This window comes from Pristis pectinata, chromosome 4 (genome assembly GCF_009764475.1).
Source record: "Pristis pectinata isolate sPriPec2 chromosome 4, sPriPec2.1.pri, whole genome shotgun sequence".
Classification (NCBI taxonomy): Eukaryota; Metazoa; Chordata; class Chondrichthyes; order Rhinopristiformes; family Pristidae; genus Pristis; species Pristis pectinata.
Genome location: NC_067408.1, coordinates 26,661,864 through 26,682,437, shown reverse-complemented (window position 1 = coordinate 26,682,437; position 20,574 = coordinate 26,661,864). Strand labels below are relative to the sequence as shown.

At 39.6% G+C, this 20,574-nt stretch overlaps 1 protein-coding gene across 1 annotated transcript in view; it reads right to left on the bottom strand.

The window, feature by feature from the left end:
- tgfbi (transforming growth factor, beta-induced) overlaps window positions 1-20,574 on the bottom strand; it is a 62,000-nt gene that overhangs the window by 17,633 nt on the left and 23,793 nt on the right. The window contains exons 3-8 of the mRNA XM_052013971.1: window positions 14,902-14,966; window positions 13,981-14,138; window positions 12,491-12,655; window positions 8,885-9,031; window positions 6,438-6,579; window positions 4,358-4,570 (exon numbers count right to left, since the gene is read on the bottom strand). Coding sequence (XP_051869931.1) covers window positions 4,358-4,570; window positions 6,438-6,579; window positions 8,885-9,031; window positions 12,491-12,655; window positions 13,981-14,138; window positions 14,902-14,966 — 890 coding nt within the window. The remainder of the gene's footprint in view (window positions 1-4,357; window positions 4,571-6,437; window positions 6,580-8,884; window positions 9,032-12,490; window positions 12,656-13,980; window positions 14,139-14,901; window positions 14,967-20,574) is intronic.

Here is a 20,574-nt window from a genome sequence, read left to right as displayed (position 1 = left end):
CTCAATGCAGAAGATTCTAATCTAAACCAATTTTGGTGCTGAGCTCCAGTTTCATTAATGTTGTTTAATTTTTATGGAGGAACTGCACCTCTACTGTTGAAAGGCTGGAGCTCATTACTCCAACTCTCAAATGAAACTGCTTGATGACATTTTTTCCCCAAGCATACATTGAAAAGAAGAATAATGGGAGCCTCTTCAGGTGTTGGAGATTGAAAAGCTAATGAAAGCTGGTGTTTGGCAGTTTATGAAGCTAGAACCTTGCTAAATGAAATGAAACTCTGTTTTGTCTCTACAGCACTGTATCTCTTCATCTGCAGTTCAATGTAACATGCTTGTGTTTTATTCATTTCAATTCAGTTACCATGTAATTTTCAGTTCTTTTATCATATATATATATATATATATATATATATATATATATATATATATATATGTGTGTGTGTGTGTGTGTGTGTGTGTGGGTGGGGGTGTGTGTGTGGGTGTGGGTGTGTATCTATATATATATATATATATATATATATATATATATATATATATATATATATATGTATAAAATAAAATCATGCATAATTCCTTCCAATTAATATATTACAGAAAAACTCCAATAATCTGTTGCCTTCAGGAAATTGGTGGTGTCGAACTGGCAGATTTTCCAGAATACTGGACATTTACTCCTATTAATAACCCCACACACTTTTTAATTCACTTTTGTCTTTAAGATGTTAAACAACAGTAATGTAATACATTTTCCAGTGAACTTAGTGAGCTTAAATGGAGCGTGGAAAATGGGGCCACTGTGTGTGTAAAGGGAACATAGCAAACAGAACCCATTGAGCCAGGTGCCAGACCATTGGGATTTCCAAATAATTAAAGGGGAGATTATTGAAGTTTTACCATAATTCCAGGGAGCCATTGTGACACTATATTGTGCCACCCATCTTTTACACCTGGTGCAAACCTTCAATTTTAATTGGGACACAAGTGATAGAAAGTTGTCGTTCCATCAAGTACCCAATTGAAATGACCTATAGGTCATTGTTTTCTGATTTCTCCTCCTCCTCACCCCTGCCCCCGCCCCCAATCAACCCATTTGGCCTCCCTAAATGCTTGCTAAAGTGCATCATCTCACATAATTATTTTAAATTATTTTATCATTAACATGCATATTCTGTAAATTTATTAATGTGTTTTCATGTTTTGTTGCAATAGTCCTCACTATTATCTCCACCAAATATCATCTGCAAATTTTAAAGCCGTTCTTCCAACAATCAAACACAAGTTTGAATGAGGCCTTTAAAATAATGAGGGCATGAGATTTTGTTGACTACTTGAACTGGACAGGTTTGGAAGACTTGAGTACATCTTACATTTGAATGGATCTAGCTTAGATGTTATGTTCTCTTCATTGACTACAGAGCAACAATTCACAGAATACTGCATGCAGTGAGTAGGATTCAGGTTAAACATTCAGAATGGGGATTATGTACTGTGGCATGCAAAAGTTTGGGTACTCCTGGTCAAAATTTCTGTTACTGTGAATGATTAAGTGAGTAGAAGATGAACTGATCTCCAAAAGGCATAAAGTTAAAGATGAAACATTCTTTTCAACATTTTAAGCAAGAATAGTGTATTATTTTTGTCTTGTACAATTTTAGAGTGAAAAAAGGAAAGGAGCACCATGCAAAAGTTTGGGCACCCAAGAGACTTGAGCTCTCAGTTAACTTTTACCAAGGTCTCAGACCTTCATTAGCTTGTGAGGGCTATGGCTTGTTCACAGTCATCGTTAGGAAAGGCCAGGTGATGCAAATTTCAAAGCTTTATAAATACTCTGACTCCTCAAACCTTGTCCCAACAATCAGCAGCATGGGCTCCTCTAAGCAGCTGCCTAGCACTCTGAAAATTACAATAAATGATGCCCACAAAGCAGAAGGCTATAAGAAGATAGCAAAGCAGTTTCAGGTAGCCGTTTCCTCAGTTCGTAATGTAGTTAAGAAATGGCAGTTAACAGGAACAGTGGAGGTCAAGTTGAGGTCTGGAAGACCAAGAAAACTTTGAGAGAACTACTCGTAGGATTGCTAGAAAGGCAAATCAAAACCACAGTTTGACTGCAAAAGACCTTCAGGAAGATTTAGCAGACTCTGGGGTGGTGGTGCACTGTTCTACTGTGCAGTGACACCTGCACAAATATGACCTTCATGGAAGAATCATCAGAAGAAAACCTTTCCTGCATCCTCACCACAAAATTCAGTGTCAGAAGTTTGCAAAGGAACATCTAAACAAGCCTGATGCATTTTGGAAACAAGTCCTGTGGACTGATGAAGTTAAAATAGAACTTTTTGGCCGCAATGAGCAAAGGTATGTTTGGAGAAAAAAGGGTGCAGAATTTCACGAAAAGAACACCTCTCCAACTGTTAAGCACGGGGGTGGATCGATCATGCTTTGGGCTTGTGTTGCAGCCAGTGGCACGGGGAACATTTCACTGGTAGAGGGAAGAATGGATTCAATTAAAAACCAGCAAATTCTGGAAGCAAACATCACACCGTCTGTAAAAAAAAAGCTGAAGATGAAAAGAGGATGGCTTCTATAACAGGATAACGATCCTAAACACACCTCAAAATCCACAATGGACTACCTCAAGAGGCACAAGCTGAAGGTTTTGCCATGGCCCTCACAGTCCCCCGACCTAAATCTGTGGATAGACCTCAAAAGAGCAGTGCATGCAAGACAGCCCAAGAATCTCAAAGAACTAGAAGCCTTTTGCAAGGAGGAATGGGTGAAAATCCGCCAAACAAGAATTGAAAGACTTTTAGCTGGCTACAGAAAGCGTTTACAAGCTGTGATACTTGCCAAAGGGGGTGTTACTAAGTACTGACCATGCAGGGTGCCCAAACTTTTGCTTCGGGCCCTTTTCCTTTTTTGTTATTTTGAAACTGTAAAAGATGGAAATAAAAAAGTAATCTTGCTTAAAATATTAAAGAAATGTATCATCTTTAACTTTACGCTTTTTGGAAATAAGGTCATCTTTTACTTGCTTAGCTATTCAGAATAACAGAAATTTTGACCAGGGGTGCCCAAACCTTTGCATGCCACTGTATGTCTGTGTCAAAACAGATGGGGGAGAGAAGGTATGTTTGGGTGTTTTTTTTGTGTGCATGTGTGTGTCCACTAAATCTGTGCAGCAGAACCTTTTCTCCAATCAATTTAGATGCCCCTGCCTCAGTAAAGACTGTTGGAATCTGGGATGTAATGACAACCCCACATTAAAAGAATTCCTGAGCTAGTCATCCTTGATCCCAAGTGAATGTCTAAGCAAAAGACATTGATACGATGAGTTGATGTGGTATCCTAAGACTTGTTTAATTAAGACTTAGACTTAGTTATTTTAAAAATGTATTAATGTAGGATCAGAGTAAATGACTGGTTGATAATCAGTGCTGATGTTGGAGGGGGTTCAGAGAAGATTTACGAGGATGATTCCCAGAATGAAAGGGCTTACATACGATGAGCGATTGTTGGCTCTTGGACTGTACTCACTGGAGTACAGAAGAATGAGAGGGGACCTCATAGAAACATTTCGAATGTTGAAAGGACTGGACAGAGTAGATGTGGCTAAGTTGTTTCCCTTGGTGGGTGAGTGCAGGACTTAGAATTAGAATTAGAGGGTACCTATTTAGAACAGAAATGAGAAGAAATTTCTTTAGCCAGAGGGTCCTGGATTTATGGAATTCGTTGCCACATACAGCTGTGGAGGCCTGATCATCGGGGGTGTTTAAGGAGGAGATTGATAGGTATCTAATTAGTTAAGGTATCAAGGGATATGGGGATAAGGCTGGGGATTGGGGCTAGATAGGAATAGTTTAGCTCATGGTGAGGTAGTGGAGCAGACTCGATGGGCCGAATGGCCTACTTCTGTTCCTTTGTCTTGTGATCTTGTTTGATCTCCTTTGAGGTAGGAATGGAAGTTATTGGAGTTCATTTTCCCTAAATTGCCATGGCATTTTCTTCTCTTGATTTTCCTTTCTCAAGAGCTTGTTTGGCAAGAGCAGATGGAAGGGCATGCTGTGCGTGACAAAATGGTCAGTCATCTTCATATGTCCAAAAATATTTGATAATATGTCCATTATCAATGATCACCTAACACTATTCCTTTCTAATAGTGGATATCTACTGATATGTATCTGTACCCTCAAACAAAGTGAAGTTAATGTGAAGGATTATTGAAATTATATTCAATTAGAGTTCTTAAAAATTTAAGAATGATATTTTCAAAGATTTCTATTTATAGATGTTACATTAGATGATCAATATGCAATATGAATAAGACCAAACAATAATAATACCTTGGACTTCTGCTTACCAGAATCAGGGATCAGAAGCTCATCAATCATATGAATGACCCCATTTGTTGTTAGTATGTCCTTGTCAGTGATGATGGTCTTGCCGTTGAGTGTAAGACTGTCAGCACTGCAGCCTACTTCCAATGATGTGCCCTCTAAGGTTTCCATTGGTGCGCCTGAGATGATGGCTTCTGCACATTGTACTTTTCTCAAAATATGGTAATTTAGCAGAGCTGTGGAAATAATGTAATTATAGAATTTTCAGTCTGTATGTAAATGACACATCATTTCTTTATCAATGTATAATAAGTACATTTTTTTAAATAGAGTTAAATAAGTGCTCCACTAATACATCTTCAAAGCTTATCTTCACTACAATATTGAGGGAGTGATGCATTGCTAATTCCTGTCCAATGACCTTTATCAGTAAATGTACAGATGAAATTGTGATTAAGAAAACAAGAACATTAGAAACAGGAGCAGGAACAAGCAAATTGGTCCTTCAAGCCTACTCCACCATTCAGTATGATCATGGCTGATTTGAACACGACCCTGACCCCAACCTTTTGTAATGTTCAACATAACCCTTACAGTCCAAAAATCTATCTCAGCTTTGAAAATATTCAGTAACTACTCCCCTTCCCCTTTCCCCACCCAGCCACAGCTCTTAGGGGCAGAGAATTTGCAACAATTACTTTTAGACCCATACATAGAATGTTGATATGAGTTATATAATAAACTCATGACTAGCAGAACAAGTAGACTTGAGAGTGGCAGAAGATTTGGGTGAGGAGGCTGAAGCTCCTTCTCACTTATAAGCACTAAATGTGAACTTTCTTTACCAAATGCATGTTGCACTCCACTTTCAAAATTCGTGAAGTCAAAATACAATATGCAAACATTATTATCTTATTTATTAAACCTGTTGAACTGAAGACAAACCTCTACTCTGTTGAGTCAAGAGACAAGCAGCAAAATGGATAGCAAACTGGTTACAAAACTGAAAACAGACAGTGTTAAAAGCTGTTGCTCAGACTTGTAAATGGTGAAGTCCACAAGGTCTATTTCCATTCATAATTTACACAAGCAGTTTGGATCTATTTGGATTTTGGAATTAAATCTGTTCAAAGTTTGTAAAAATGTGATAAATGTAGAGGATAGCTGTTATAAAATCCAACATAATACTTGTAAACTTGCAGAATTACCTCATAATGTATTAAATGGGTATATTTAACCATAGAACCATAGAACAATATGGCACAATACAGGCCCTTCAGCCCACCATGTTGTGCCGCCCTTCAAACCACACTTAAGACTATCTAACCCCTTCCTCCCACATATCCCTCTAACTTAAATTCCTCCATATAAATTCCTCCAAGAATATGATATACTCTTTGGAAAATATCAAAACGAGGTTGAAGAGCAGAGGTATGCAGATGCAGGCACTGAAATCAATTTAAGCAGTGATACCAGGAAATAAGCCTATAAAAATAGGTAAAAATAACACTGCAGTTCATTTCTAGAAAGAAAAAAATGAAAAGCAGGGAAGTTATATTAAATGGTTAGATCATATTCAGAGTTCAATTATGGTCTTTATTATAAAGAGAAGATGCAAAAATATTTACTAGAATGATACCAGAAATTAACAGACGGTTAGCGGGAAAAATTGAACAGGCTGGGACATTTTACCCAGGAGAAAATCTGCTGGCTGACCTGATGGAATTCTTTAAGAATATTAAAGGGTTTGATAAGGTAGAGAAGACATTTCTGTTTTCTAGGGAAGCCAGGACCAGGCATCTCAAGTATGGAGTAATTACTAATGAATCCAAAGGAAATACAAGGGAAGCTTCTTTATCAGAGAATGGTAGAAATGTGCAACTTGCCACCATGAAGAAGGATTCAGGTGATTAACAGCATTTAAGCTGAAGCTAGAAAAATACATGGGTGAGAAGGGAATACACTGAAGAAAAATGGTAGGAGGCTATTGTAGATCTGCTGAACTGAATAACCTGGAAAAATGCTGCAAATGCCACGTTAGTAGAATCTTAGTTACTTATTGGATTATATTAACAAACATTGAAATGTTAAATGTTAGCTTACATTTCAAAGCCTCTGGATCTCCTAAGATCCTGTTCAGAGTAGCAGGTGGTATCTTCCTGAATGCTTCATCAGTGGGAGCAAAAAGTGTGTACTCTCCTTTGCTGCTGAGCATACCCTCAAGACCTGCAGCAGCCACTGCGGCCTAGAGCACACAACACAGGCAGAAGAAACTCAGATCAGAAATCACAATGCAGAGAAAAATAATCATCCTCAAACTCAAAATTGCATATTTCTTAAAGTTTAATATATTTCTTCTGACATTGCATTTATTAAATGGATTTAACAAATGCTCTCTGCTGGTGTGAATCTCAATCATAGAAAATTGTCAGAAGGGTCCTTATAGTTTCCTTTCTGATATTTTGTCCAAACATTTAAATCTTCTCACCAGCAAAACGTGTTTATTGAATTAACCTTTAAATGACTTAATAATTGGTTAAACTATCACTAATGAAGTAATTCTTGTGTGAATATCCCAACATCATACCAATTTGTATTAACCAATGGGTAACAACCTAGCAATGGTTTCTTTTGGATCGATGGTTTCAACCACTTCTCTTTTTAATACTAGACAGGAATTGAAACTTTTCCCTGCTCATTGCAAGTACTGTTACATTATCCAAATCTGGGTACAGGAGGAGGGACAGAATTAAAAAGCAACATCATAATATTAAAGTGATCCTCCTGTCAATTTAGATGCAACTCACATTCCAGTGTAAATTGTGGAAGTGCAAATCTCTGACTTTACCATTCTATGGACTAAAGCAAATTGATCTATAACCAGAAAAAAATTCTGTTATCATATGACTGGAAATTCAAATGAATTTAATAGAGTCCCATAGTCTGCAGTCTGTACCAGTATATATCCAGTTACAATGCTTTTAATCTAACATTGACGCCATAGCCTAGCAATTGTACCTTATCCTTATTTGGTGCACTGTAAGAGTGCAGGGCTTAAAACTGACATCCAGTTGTGAGCTATAAAACAAAATCAGAAACTTGGACAAAATCATAGTAAAAAATCATTAGGATGTCTTTCATCCAGAATCATGAGTTAAGATGGTTCCTGCATGGTTCTAGACAGCTACAGGAAGAGCAGTTTGTTGCTTCAGCATGACTGCTGAACTTTGAAATGGCAGCCAAAGAAACTCTCTCCAGGGTAGCCACAGACCAGATTCAGTAAAGGTTGCCATGGAACTGAGCAAATACGCTGGGAAGGGGACAAGCAGCAGTCTCCAGAGTATGTGGCCAGTCCCCCAACTTAATCATCTGCCCTGCCTGAGTCCCGTGCCCTGAGTGATCCCACACCACTGAGGTGCATAACATGAAATTGCTGCCATCACTGAGGCAACATGCAGAAGCACATTGCATACTTAATGAGAAATAGAATGTGAGCGGCATTGCAGTGCGCAAGAGATCTGTGACGTAGTGGGTGAGTATCCCCTAATTCACATCCTTTTGTTAACTTCTCTAGACCTTGCTCTTTTTTGTGTGAGACTGATATGCAAAGGTCATGGATTGCACCAAAATCTCCAGTTCACTTTGTTGATAGGGCATGGTGCACATGATTAGGTGGGCACTTGATGCTGGATAAATGTCAGCTAAAGTGGATGTAGCTGAGCCATTTTTCCCATTGGTACAATTTTACCCAAAAACGATTGCTGGTGCAAATGTGGAAAGCTAGCAAAATGATTTGTACAAGAGGAAATAGGCAAAATTTGATCCAATTTCTAGGCAGAACAGCATAAGAAATTTACAAAGTGTACTGAAAATTTCCTTTAGATCACTTTCAAATTTACTAGTAGGAAATGGAAACTAACTATGCCCCATCAAACTCGGTTAAAAATAGCATTATTGGTTACTGCTGGAAAATTTGATGGTTCCTGGAAAATTTGATGGTTCCTGGAAAATAGTAAGACTGCTTTCTGTTTTTGGGCAGTTTTCAGCTTCCTGTCTGCCACTTTAAGACAATCTGATCTGAAGATGATCTGGTTCTCAGCTGATGATAGCTTCTTTGGGCACTCACCCAGTTCAATCTGGCAAACCTGGAGGAAATGGGGTGGAATATTCCCTGCTAGCTCATTCCCTGCCTAGCTTTAGGCTGCATTAATCACAAGAGGAGGCATGGTGTCTCTCAAGAAATCTTGAATCCTGGGCTAAGAGGAAGAAGACAATTGTTGCCTTGTGTTAAAGCATCACCCCTGAATTTGGTGTCTGTGATAAACCTTGCTGGGGTGAAACACATTGGAAAATTGCATTGCCTTTTATCCTTTATGGTGAAAATAGCATCAAACAGCATAAAACACTGGTTGTGAAACTGAACTCCAAAATGAGGGGTTGTAAAAACAGAATCCTAAAACTAACAATAGAAGCAGATAAGCGTTTAGCACATTCACATAGTAATCCTTAATCTGCTATTTCAACAAAAGTGTTATTCCTTTTATACATACTCTAAGCTGCTGAAAGTTATCATCAATTTCAAGGGTATCCTGAATTGAATTTGTAACAGCCATGAGGACTCTGTCAATAACATGCACGACTCCATTGGTTGCGAGCTGGTCAGCCTTCATTACTCGTGCACAGTTGACAGTAACAATCTGTAAAGAATATAAACGTATAATATTTAAGCAGGTCCTTAAAACAAAACAACATAGGTAGGGAAAGGAATGAGGTCCTGAAAAGAGACTATAGAGAATTAGGAAGGAAGTTGAGAAGCAGGACCTCAAAGGTAGTAATTTCCAGATCACTGCCTGTGCTAAGCGACAGTGGGTATAGGAACAGAATGAGGAGGAGGTTAAATGCGTGGTTGAGGGATTGGAGTAAGGAGCAGGGATTCAGTTTTCTGGCTCATTGGGGCCTCTTTTGGGACAGGTATGACCTGTTCAAAGAGGACGGGTTGCACTTGAATCCCAGGGGGACCAACATACTGGCGGGGAGGTTTGCTCAGACTACTGGGGAGAGTTTAAACTAGATTTGTTGGGGGGTGGGATCCGTACTGGAGAGACTGGGGAAGAGGTGTTTGGCTCTCAAATAGAGGAGGCTAGGAGTAAATACCATAGGCAGGTGATAGAGAAGGGACGTGTTCAGACAGGCTTGAGATGTGTCTATTTTAATGCAAGGAGTGTTGTGAACAAGGCAGATGAGCTTAGAGCTTGGATTGATACTTGGAGCTATGATGTGGTGGCCATTACGGAGACTTGGATGGCTCCTGGGCTGGAATAGTTGATTCAAGTGCCAGGTTTTAGATGTTTCAAGAAGGACAGGGGGGGGAGACAAGAGAGGTGGGGGAGCGGCACTGTTGATCAGGGATAGTGTCATGGCTGCGGAAAAGGTGGACGTTGTGGAGGGATTGTCTACGGAGTCTCTGTGGGTGGAGGTTAGGAACAGGAAGGGGTCGATAATAGTGCTGGTTGTTTTTTATAGGCCGCCCAATAGTGACAGGGTTATTGAGGAGCAGATAGGGAAGCAGATCCTAGAAAGGTGTGAGAATAACAGAGTTGTTGTGATGGGGGATTTTAATTTCCCAAACATTGATTGGCATCTCCAGACAGTGAGGGGTTTAGATGGGGTGGAGTTTGTTAGGTGTGTTCAGGAAGGGTTCTTGACACAGTATGTAGATAGACCTACAAGAGGAGAGGCTGTGCTTGATTTGATATTGGGTAATGAACCTGGTCAGGTGTCAGATCTCTCAGTGGGTGAACATTTTGGTGATAGTGATCATAATTCTATCTCCTTTACGTTAGCACTGGAGAGGGATAGGAACAGACAGGCTAGAAAGGTGTTAACTTGGAGTAAAGGGAATTACGAGGCTCTCAGGCAGGAAATTGGAAGATTAAATTGGGAACAGATGTTCTCTGGGAAAAGTACAGAAGATATGTGGCAAATATTCAGGGCATATTTGAGTGGAGCTCTGCATAGGCATGTTCCAATGAGACAGGGGAGTCATGACAGGACACAGGAACCGTGGTGTATGAAGGCTATAATAAATCTAGTCAAAAGAAAAAGAAAAGCATACAAAAGGTACAGAGAGCTCGGTAATGTTAGAGATCTGGAGGAGTACAAGGCTAAAAGGAAGGAACTTAAGAAAGAGATTAGGAGAGCCAGAAGGGGGCATGAGAAGGCCTTGGCGGGCAGGATTAAGGAAAACCCCAAGGTGTTCTACAAGTATGTGAAGAGTAAGAGGATGAAATGTGAAAGGATAGGGCCTGTCAAGTGCAGCAGTGGGAAAATGTGTATGGATCCAGAAGAAATAGCGGAGGTACTTAATGAATACTTTACGTCAGTATTCACCTCGGAAAAAGATCTGGGGGATTGTAGTGGGGACTTACAGTGGCCTGAAAAGCTTGAGCATGTAGATATTAGAAAAGAGGTGGTGCTGAAACTTTTGGAAAGCATCAAGTTAGATAAGTCGCCGGGACCGGATGAGGTGTACCCCAGGTTGCTGTGGGAGGCGAGGGAGGAGATTGCGGAGCCTCTGACGATGATCTCTGTGTCGTCCATGGAGACGGGAGAGGTTCCAGAAGGTTGGAGGGTTGTGGATGTTGTTCCCTTATTCAAGAAGGGGAGTAGGGATAGCCCAGGAAATTATAGACCGGTGAGTCTTACCTCAGTGGTTGGTAAGCTGATGGAGAAGATCCTGAGGGGCAGGATTTATGAACATTTGGAGAGGTATAATATGAGTAGGAATAGTCAGCATGGCTTTGTTAAGGGCAGGTCCTGCCTTACGAGCCTGATTGAATTTTTTGAGGATGTGACTAAGCACGTCGATGAAGGGAGAGCAGTAGATGTAGTGTATATGGATTTCAGCAAGGCGTATAATAAGGTACCCCATGCGAGGCTTATGGAGAAGGTGAGGAGACATGGGATCCAAGGGGACATTGCAGTGTGGATCCAGAACGGGCTGGCCCACAGAAGGCAAAGAGTGGTTGTTGAAGGGTCGTATTCTGAGTGGAGGTCGGTGACCAGTGGTGTACCTCAGGGATCTGTACTGGGACCCTTACTCTTTGTGATTTTTATAAACGACCTGGATGAGGAAGTGGAGGGGTGGGTTAGTAAGTTTGCAGATGACATAAAGGTTGGGGGTGTTGTGGATAGTTTGGAGGGCTGTCAGAGGTTACAGAGGGACATAGATAGGATGCAGAGTTGGGCTGAGAAGTGGCAGATGCAGCTCAACCCAGATAAGTGTGAAATGGTTCATTTTGGTAGGTCAAATATGTTGGCGGAATATAGTATTAATGGTAGGACTCTTGGCAGCGTGGAGGATCAGAGGGATCTTGGGGTCTGAGTCCATAGGACACTCAAAGCGGCTGCGCAGGTTGACTCTGTGGTTAAGAAGGCATATGGTGTATTGTCCTTCATCAATTGGGGAATTGAACTTAGGAGCCGTGAGGTATTGTTGCAGCTATATAGGTCCCTGGTCAGACCCCACTTGGAGTATTGTGCTCAGTTCTGGTCGCCTCACTACAGGAAAGATATGGAAGCCATAGTGAGGGTGCAGAGGAGATTTACAAGGATGCTGCCTGGAATGTGGAGCATACCTTATGAAAGCAGGTTGAGGGAACTCGGCCTTTTCTCCTTGGAGAGATGGAGGATGAGGGGGGACCTAACTGAGGTGTATAAGATGATGAGAGGTATTGATAGGGTAGATAGTCAGAGGCTTTTCCCCAGGGCTGAATTGGTGGCCACAAGAGGACATAGGTTTAAGGTGCTGGGGAGTAGATATAGAGGAGATGTCAGGGGTAAGTTTTTTACTCAGAGAGTGGTGAGTGCATGGAATGGGCTGCCAGAAATAGTGGTGGAGGCTGATACGATAGGGTCTTTCAAGAGACTGTTAGATAGGTACATGGAGCTGAGTAAAATAGAGGGCTATGGGTAAGCCTAGTAATTTCTAGGGTAGTGACATGTTCAGCACAGCTTTGTGGGCTGAAGGGCCTAAATTGTGCTGTAATTGTTCTATGTTCTATGTTCTAACAGAAGTGAATAGACACAAAGGAAGATGTTAACTAGAACGTGAAAGACAATACACTTGTGGAATAGGTACAAAGGATAAATCTTACGCCATTGGAATAGTGGTGTACAAATATATTTAAATCCTGGTACATTGAAGGCAATGTCACTCCATGCTTCAGTTCATCTGTGAGAATGCGCCTGTCAACCATGTGGTAGTGCAGGGCGTTGAGCAATTCAATGTTGACATTGCTTACGAGGGCATCAATAATTTCCTACAATTGAGGTAAAAAGACAAATAGCTTAAATTCTTTAGTCACAAAACATTCTACTAATTATTTGTCCTCTCAAATGTCTCTGACATGTTGCTGAGGCACACAAATCAAGAAATATATTTCTCATCCCATTTCAGGCAAAGTAAAATAGCACATATTTCTTTTGGACTCACATTCCTTCTTAAAATGTAAGCAATAATTATTTTTTCTGTTTGTGATGGCTGTCTGCTGGCCCTTGGCTGTCAGTGTAGCTGTGGCTGCCATGTGAGGAAATACTTGCTGTCTTAGCTAATATTTCAGAATGGTGCCAAAAAGGATCTTGAGACAGCATTATTTTTCCGGGCCCTACTAGAAAGCAAGACCTTATGTGGGAATATAAAATTAACTCAATACATATGTTAGAGTGCTCCACATACCTGAGGGCTATTAGGATCCTGCTTATACTATAGGACTTCTATTTCCACATTAATAGAGAGCTATAAACAACACAGATTCTTTTGGCACCTGGTGACAGGACATTTCTCAAATGGCACTAACTGCATCTGGGCTGTATTGACCATGCTACAGCCACACCATTGAATCCATCCATGTTAAAAATCAACCCCATTATCTCTTAGATGATGTCTGAAATATAGTACTGCCTGGAAAAGAGGTGAACTAGGAAAGAAAGTTAAAAGAAAAAGAGAAAGCATGATGTATTGGCTCATATTTTGTGATCCTCCCAAATGTTTCAATTGATTTCTATCATTTATCACAAACCATTTTATTTACAGAGTACATCTTTAGGTGTCATGTGTGTAAGTAATGTGTCAGTCCTGGCATTGTTGCACAACTCTTGACTCTGAGGGATCTAGGTACAAGTCCCACTCCAAAGATTTAAGCATATAATCTGAGCTGACTTTGAAGCAGTGCAGAGCAGAGAACTACACTGTCAGATGGTGTCAACTATTAGATTAGATGATGAAATATTTGTGAGACTTGTGTGGAAATTGCAGTTTTACAATAGCACTTCAAGAGGGCTTCACTGGCTGTATGCTGTTTGGGGCATCCTGACAAATGAAAGGAACTGTGTATATACAATCTCATTCTTTATCTAATTATTGAAGGAAGTGATTTCTGAATTCCAAGAGCTGGTCTTTAAATGCTAAACAGAGAGATCTAACCAATGATATCAATAATGATTTCACCTACAGTCACGTATTACTTTACAAAAGTGACCACATTGGCAGTACAGTGCTTTGGAATCTTCTGAAGATGTGGAAGGCAAGTCTTTCTATCTCTCACTTTAAAGAAGAGTAAATTGAAAGGATGCATTGAATTCTTACAGCAGACAGAGCTGACCAGGCTTCATCACTGGGAGCGAACATTGTGAAAGTGCCTGGTCCTTCGATCTCTGGTCTGAGGTTGGCACGGTCGGAGTACAGTTGAGTAGCACTCGATCCAACATTTCCCAGCGTTCTATAAATATTGGTAATTGGTAATGCTGTAAAAATAGGGAAGGACAAATAGCATCAGAACATGTCAATAATTATAATAATTTCTGCATGAAACAACATAAAAAGCTACATGAAAAAAATATGTTGACAGGAGAGCTATAAAATAAGCAATGATAATTTGGTTAGGAATCATCTCAACTATAAACATTTCTGAAGTAAAAGCATATAATCTTGGGTGTATGATGTTCCTTTACAGAGTAAAGATAAACTGATTTTCCAATCCTGACAATATTGGAAATAAAAACATAAAATGACGGAAACCTAGCAGGATATGCAATATTTGTCAGTGCAGGTGCCTAGAAATTCATTGGTACCTAAAATGGACCCTTAATCAAACAATATGTAAAGGTAAAATCAGGACCTTTCTGCATTAGTGGTTTTGGAAGAGATTGAGTTTGCAGTTTCAAATGTCCCAGAATCCAGAGGCTTTTGAAGGAGAGAATGCCAGATGTCTGTTAGTCTTATATGGAGAAAAATGCTTCCTAATTTCTAAATTTAATTCAAATGAAAGCTCCAATTTTAAGATAATGTACCTTATTCTGGATTTCCTCGCTATTGAAATTGTAGGACAGAACTAAATCAGATTGTGCCTGATGAATAGGCATAAAATGAACATGATGTCATCCAGAGTTTTGCCTACCACAGTTGCTCTGTTTCTGCCCTAGCAAATACTTTGAATAGTTCAACAATTTAATTAGATCAACCCATGAAATTGTATGAGATAATAATTATGTATTGAAAATATCTTACCAACAGGGCAGCCCCTCTCACCATGTACCTTGGAGTATCCTGGACAGCATTCATAGCTAATAATCCTGTAAAACAAACCAATCATGGGTTTCTAATTACAGAAAGATGACTTTTTGTTGCCTTCAGTAAAATAGAGTAAAATCTAGTAAAATTTGTTGAATGAAGTTACGTATGAATAAAAATTAAAATCATTACAATGACAACTAATACCTTACATTAATTCTTTGACATGGGACCTTTTGTGAGCGGAACAATATTGCTCTCAACCATTTACTGGGGGCTTCATTGAAATATACTGAATACATTATATACTTTTTATTTTATTTTCTTGTATCATAGAAGGAAGCTGTTCAGCCCATTGAGTCCGCCAGCTCTCAGAACAATCGCATCCTCCATTATTTCCCTGTAACCTATTCTCTTTCACATGCCCATTAAGTCCTCCCTTTTTTACAGTAGCAAATTTTGGGATGAAGGAGGTAATGGGAGCATCCTAGAGAAAGGGAGGGCATGCAAATCCCACACAGGTAATGAACATACAATGTTATTATAAACCAGGATGCAATACGTTATGGATTCTCATTATGTCCTTCTAAACCTAATGCTGCCACTGGATACAAAAACTGGAAGCACCTTCTGTACTTTTCCACTTTGGTTAAGTTTCTAACTGTCTTGCCTTTACATTAGAAGGCTGTGATCTTCAAGAAGTACATTTAATTTAGGTCAACATTTGAGTGAAATACAAAATGGTTATTGTATCCTCAAACTTTAGGATAAATTGTTAAAATTAGGTCATGTCTCTCAGTAAATATTTCAAAACAGAGTTCCACTGGTATTATGGCCAAGTATTCAATCTCAGTTTACACCACTAAAGATAAAAATGATCAATGAGAAGTTCAATCAGTATCTGTGAAGAGCAAAGAGAAGTTACTGGATCAGGTTTTGGAGTTATGGATGAAATGACAGCTCTCACAGCTGACTCCGAGAAAAAAAGTTGTCCATAAGATCTGGCTATACTTACAAAGTGGATTTCCCTAAGCCTGTTGGTATTGGTATTGGTTTATTATTATCACTTGTACCGAGGTACAGTGAAAAACTTGTCTTGCATACCGATCGTACAGGTCAATTCATCACACAGTGCAGTGCTCCGTCTACTTGAGATTTGTTTGGCAGAATGTTGTGTGGCCTTCGGCCTGTTATTGCAGGAGAGATGCTTCAGATCCTTTCCATAGCACTCATTATGAGCCTTCAGCACTTTTAAATTTACTTTGTGAAAGAAAAGTGCTGGTCATCATTAAAATGAACGTGATTCAGATTCTCACCAGGAACAGATTGTGGATGTTGTGCAACTGCTGATATCATTTCGGTAAGCTGCACAACAGAGCAACAGGCCAAGGGTACAGGAAGTACTCACACCAAAACATCTATACCTTAATATAAACTGGAGTTAACTGAGTGTGCAAACTGGAGTAACACCACATTAAAGCAGTTATTTTTCTGTGCATTGCTGTTTATTTTGTGGGATGTGCAGACAAGCTTTGTTTTCCACCTGAGTATATGTGCATACCATGATTGGTTTGTAATATTTTTGACAGAAAGAGCAAAACCATTTATAGTAGGGTTCTCCATCAGAGGACAATGTTGTTGCCTGCATTATGCTGTTGATCTGCCTTTTTCCTTTTCCTACACTCCATTCCCAGTTGTTAGTGTTTCCATTTTAATCCCCTAACTCCTCAAGTATTCATATGTTCTCAGTATCTTAAAAATGACTTGTTTTTCCTCTTTCTCAGAATGATCTCACATTAATTTCACTTCAGGCATTTACCAACCACCCACTCCACCCATCCCTCCACTGCCACCTCCCACCAGCACCACCACCAATACTCTTTGTTTTCTACTTGACCCACGTACTTCTGCTTCACATTTCTTATGAATCATTTATCCCTGAAACACTGGTCTAGAGTTTGTGGTTGTAATGACTGTGAAATTATCAATAAGTGTTACCTGAAAGCAATTTCTGCTTCTGTGTGGTTAAATGTGTAAACCCTGAAGATACTGTCAATGAAACCCTGCTGCTACATAGAATGAGCATTGAATTGCTCATAGATGGACTTTTTTTTTGAAATTGACAAAAACTGCAACTTTTTACACTATTTTTAACTGTTAAAACTTTTCCGTATTTCTTCCATACCTCCTTACAACCTAGAACGAGGCCAATCAGCCCGTTGAGTCTGTGCCCATTTACAGAGCAATCCCATTCCCCCACTATTTCCCTGTAACCTATTCTCTTTCACATGCCCATTAACTCCTCCCTATTTTACAGTTGCCAATTTGGGGATGCAAGAGGTAATGGGAGCATCCTGGAGGACATGCAAATACCACACAGATAATGAACATACAACGTTATTATAAACCAGGATGAAGTACATTATGGATTCTCATTGTCCTTTGAAAGATGACATGACTGTTGCTCTGTTGTGCAGCTTACCAAAATGATATCAGCAGTTGCACAACACCCACAATCTGTTCCTGGTGAGAATTTGAATCACGTTCATTTTAATGATGACCAGCACTTTTCTTTCACAAAGTAAATTTAAAAGTGCTGAAGGCTCAAAATGAGTGCTATTGAAAAGATCTGAAGCATCTCTCCTGCAATAACAGGCCGAAGGCCACACAACATTCTGCCAAACAAATCTCAAGTAGACGGAGCTGAATTGAGATCCTGATCACCCCCTCACCCCCACCCCCTCCTTCCTCCCAGGTGATTTCAGCAGGTTCCCTTTCAAAATGAAGACGCCAGAAATAAAACCTGCAAAGGAAGAATGGTTCCATGTTGATCAAATTAGAAATGAGTAAAAATCAACAGAAAGACATCTGATAAAAGGGGTGGCACCAAGAAACTCTCTAGATTTCCACACACATCTCCAACCTCAGGAAGAAGCCCTTGAAGGGTCACACCACCATACAACAAGTTATGTCTCTGGGAGTGAGGGTGACCCACACTTTGACTCTGAGGACAGTGCAGGCATTTGTGTGGGTTTGTCCTTGAGGTTTTCAGAGGTCACAGAAAAACCTCAAGGAGCAAACATTTCTCTCAAAGTCGAGTCAGAATCACCCTCACTCTCTGAATCTTTGCCTTTTGATCCTCGCAGACAACCTCTTTTGAGATGTTTAAACGTATGTTTTTTTTGTTGTTTATTGCTCCATTGCGGAAGTCAAAAATAGGTCCACCAGTAAACTGACCATCTTCAATTTTTGACACAAGCTATGTTTGTATTCAAACTTGGAAGAGACACTGCACTGTGAAGCTTTCTAGCATGCAGGCATTGATTGAGGGCACTCTTATTTACAGACACCTCCCTAACAAATATATCTTGAATTTTGCACGAGCAATCTGCCTCTACACGTATGCTTCTTCAGAGGCCTGTACAGGTTCCTCAGCCCTGAGAGGACTCCTCTGTCAGCTCACTCCCGTCATTCAGAATCCACTCATTCCTTCCCGACAACCCCCAGGAGCTGAAAGAGCAAGCTAAATTGTGATATGATGCTTCAATGCCTAAGAGCTATGAGGAAAACCTCTACTGACTTATTAAATTCAATCCCTAACACTAGCCAGTTATTACTGTGAACAGGCTGGGAGAGCCTACTGGCATTGTTTTGGAACTTAGGCTAATGAATTTTGCAACATTTTTAGAGTTCTTTGGAACAGCATTAGGGAGATTGCTTAACACCATTTTATTGCCAGCAAAATGTACAGCTGAATTTCTTGGCTATATATAAGAAAGAACTTCATGCCGATAGGGCTGACGATGACGGTAATATTTTTACACTTGTATAAGATTATGCTGGTAATACTTCAGATAACAAGTACAACACTTTGTAACGCCTTTACTTTTAGTAAACAGTTTTTTTAACACTGGGATCGTTGTCAGTAATTTACACAGGTAAACACTTCATAATGACTAAATGTTTTACTGATTGTCAGATAAGATATCTTTATTAGTCACACGTACATCGAAACACGCAGTGAAATACATCTTTTGCGTAGAATGTTCTGGGGGCAGCCCGCAAGTGTCGCTGTGCTTCCGGTGCCAACATAGCATGCCCACAACTTCCTAACCTGTATGTCTTTGGACTGTGGGAGGAAACCGGAGCACCCGGAGGAAACCCACACAGACACTGGGAAGACGTACAAACTTCTTACAGACAGTGGCTGGAATTGAACCCGGGTCGCTGCACTGTAATGCTAACTGCTACACGGGCTTGGACAGAATGCATCAGTGCTTTCTCTGTCAATACTTCCCCTTTAAACATTATGCCACTTTCTGTGACCACTTATTACGTACTTTGCATACTTAATTTAGGTCTTTAGTAAAAGCAGTTGAATACACAAACTTATACAAGACTCACAAGTATAAGGAATTCTTGTTCAAAACAAATGGTGGGGTTCACAATAAATTTTCATTAACTTTTCAGATAAGTGGTATATAAAGCATAGAGGGAATCATAAAGTAGCAAGCTATGCTATAATTGTTTATAAATCAAATGTTGTGATATTTATTAACATCACAAATGATTTCCTGTACATTATGATTTATATGAACAGTATAAATTGATGGGGTTGTCAAGTCATTGCACTGAATTTGAGTGTCAGGCCTATCATGTGTTAAGTTTCTTAAGTACAGCATATGATTCTCTGAAGGCTTATTGTAACTACATTATCTGTTATTTCTGTAGATTGCAAAATGATATGCATTTCCAGTGATGCTTAAACACAATAAGTGATATTTTATTGTAAGTACTTACCGGCTCTCTCATTGCATAAATGGCCACATTGTTCTCACAAATTGCTCCCTTAACATGTGTCTGAAATATTCTTCTCTCTACTTTTTTCTCGGTAACCAGAATTTCTGAGGTTGAGGTTAAGAGACTGCAGTAACCTAAGATAGCACAATATTTCATGTACCACAACAACTTAATTAAATGAGACTTTTAAATGATTGTTTATATGTTTAATGGTTTAATTAAACCTTTACCCAAAAGCTATAACTTCTACCAAAAGTCAAGGCTTAGATTTAATATTTCTAATTAGCTTCAAAGTTCAATCAGACCCAAAGGTTCTATCATCTGGTTGATGTATGCTACATGATACAATTTCATAGAAGACAATTCACCCATGGTATCCATGTTATAAATGGACTATGCAGCCAAATTCCACCTTCCAGCACTGGGTGCATAGCTCTACTGCTCACAGCTCTTTACATTTTAACAGTACTTAGATGTGCACTTGATGAGGCTTTTTGTCTCGATCTATCATGACCCCTACCATCCACAGGATGAAAAAAAATCTTCATCTTCCCTCAGATCCTTCTACCAATTACTTTAAATCTGCGCCCTCTGGTCTTCGACTCTGCTTCTAAGAGAAATAGATTCTTTCCACTCATTCAAGCCCCTCATAATTTTACGCACTTCAATGAAATTTTCCTCTAGTTTCCTCTCTTCCAAAGAAAACAACCCCACCACTTCCAACTCTTCCTCTCAGCTACGATATTCTAGTCCTGGCAAAATCCTTGTTAAAAGAGAACAGAATGATGGAAGAATTCAGCAGGTCAAGCAGCACCTATGGAAGCAAAAGGTGTACGTTGATATTTCGGGTCAAGATCCTGCATCAGGACT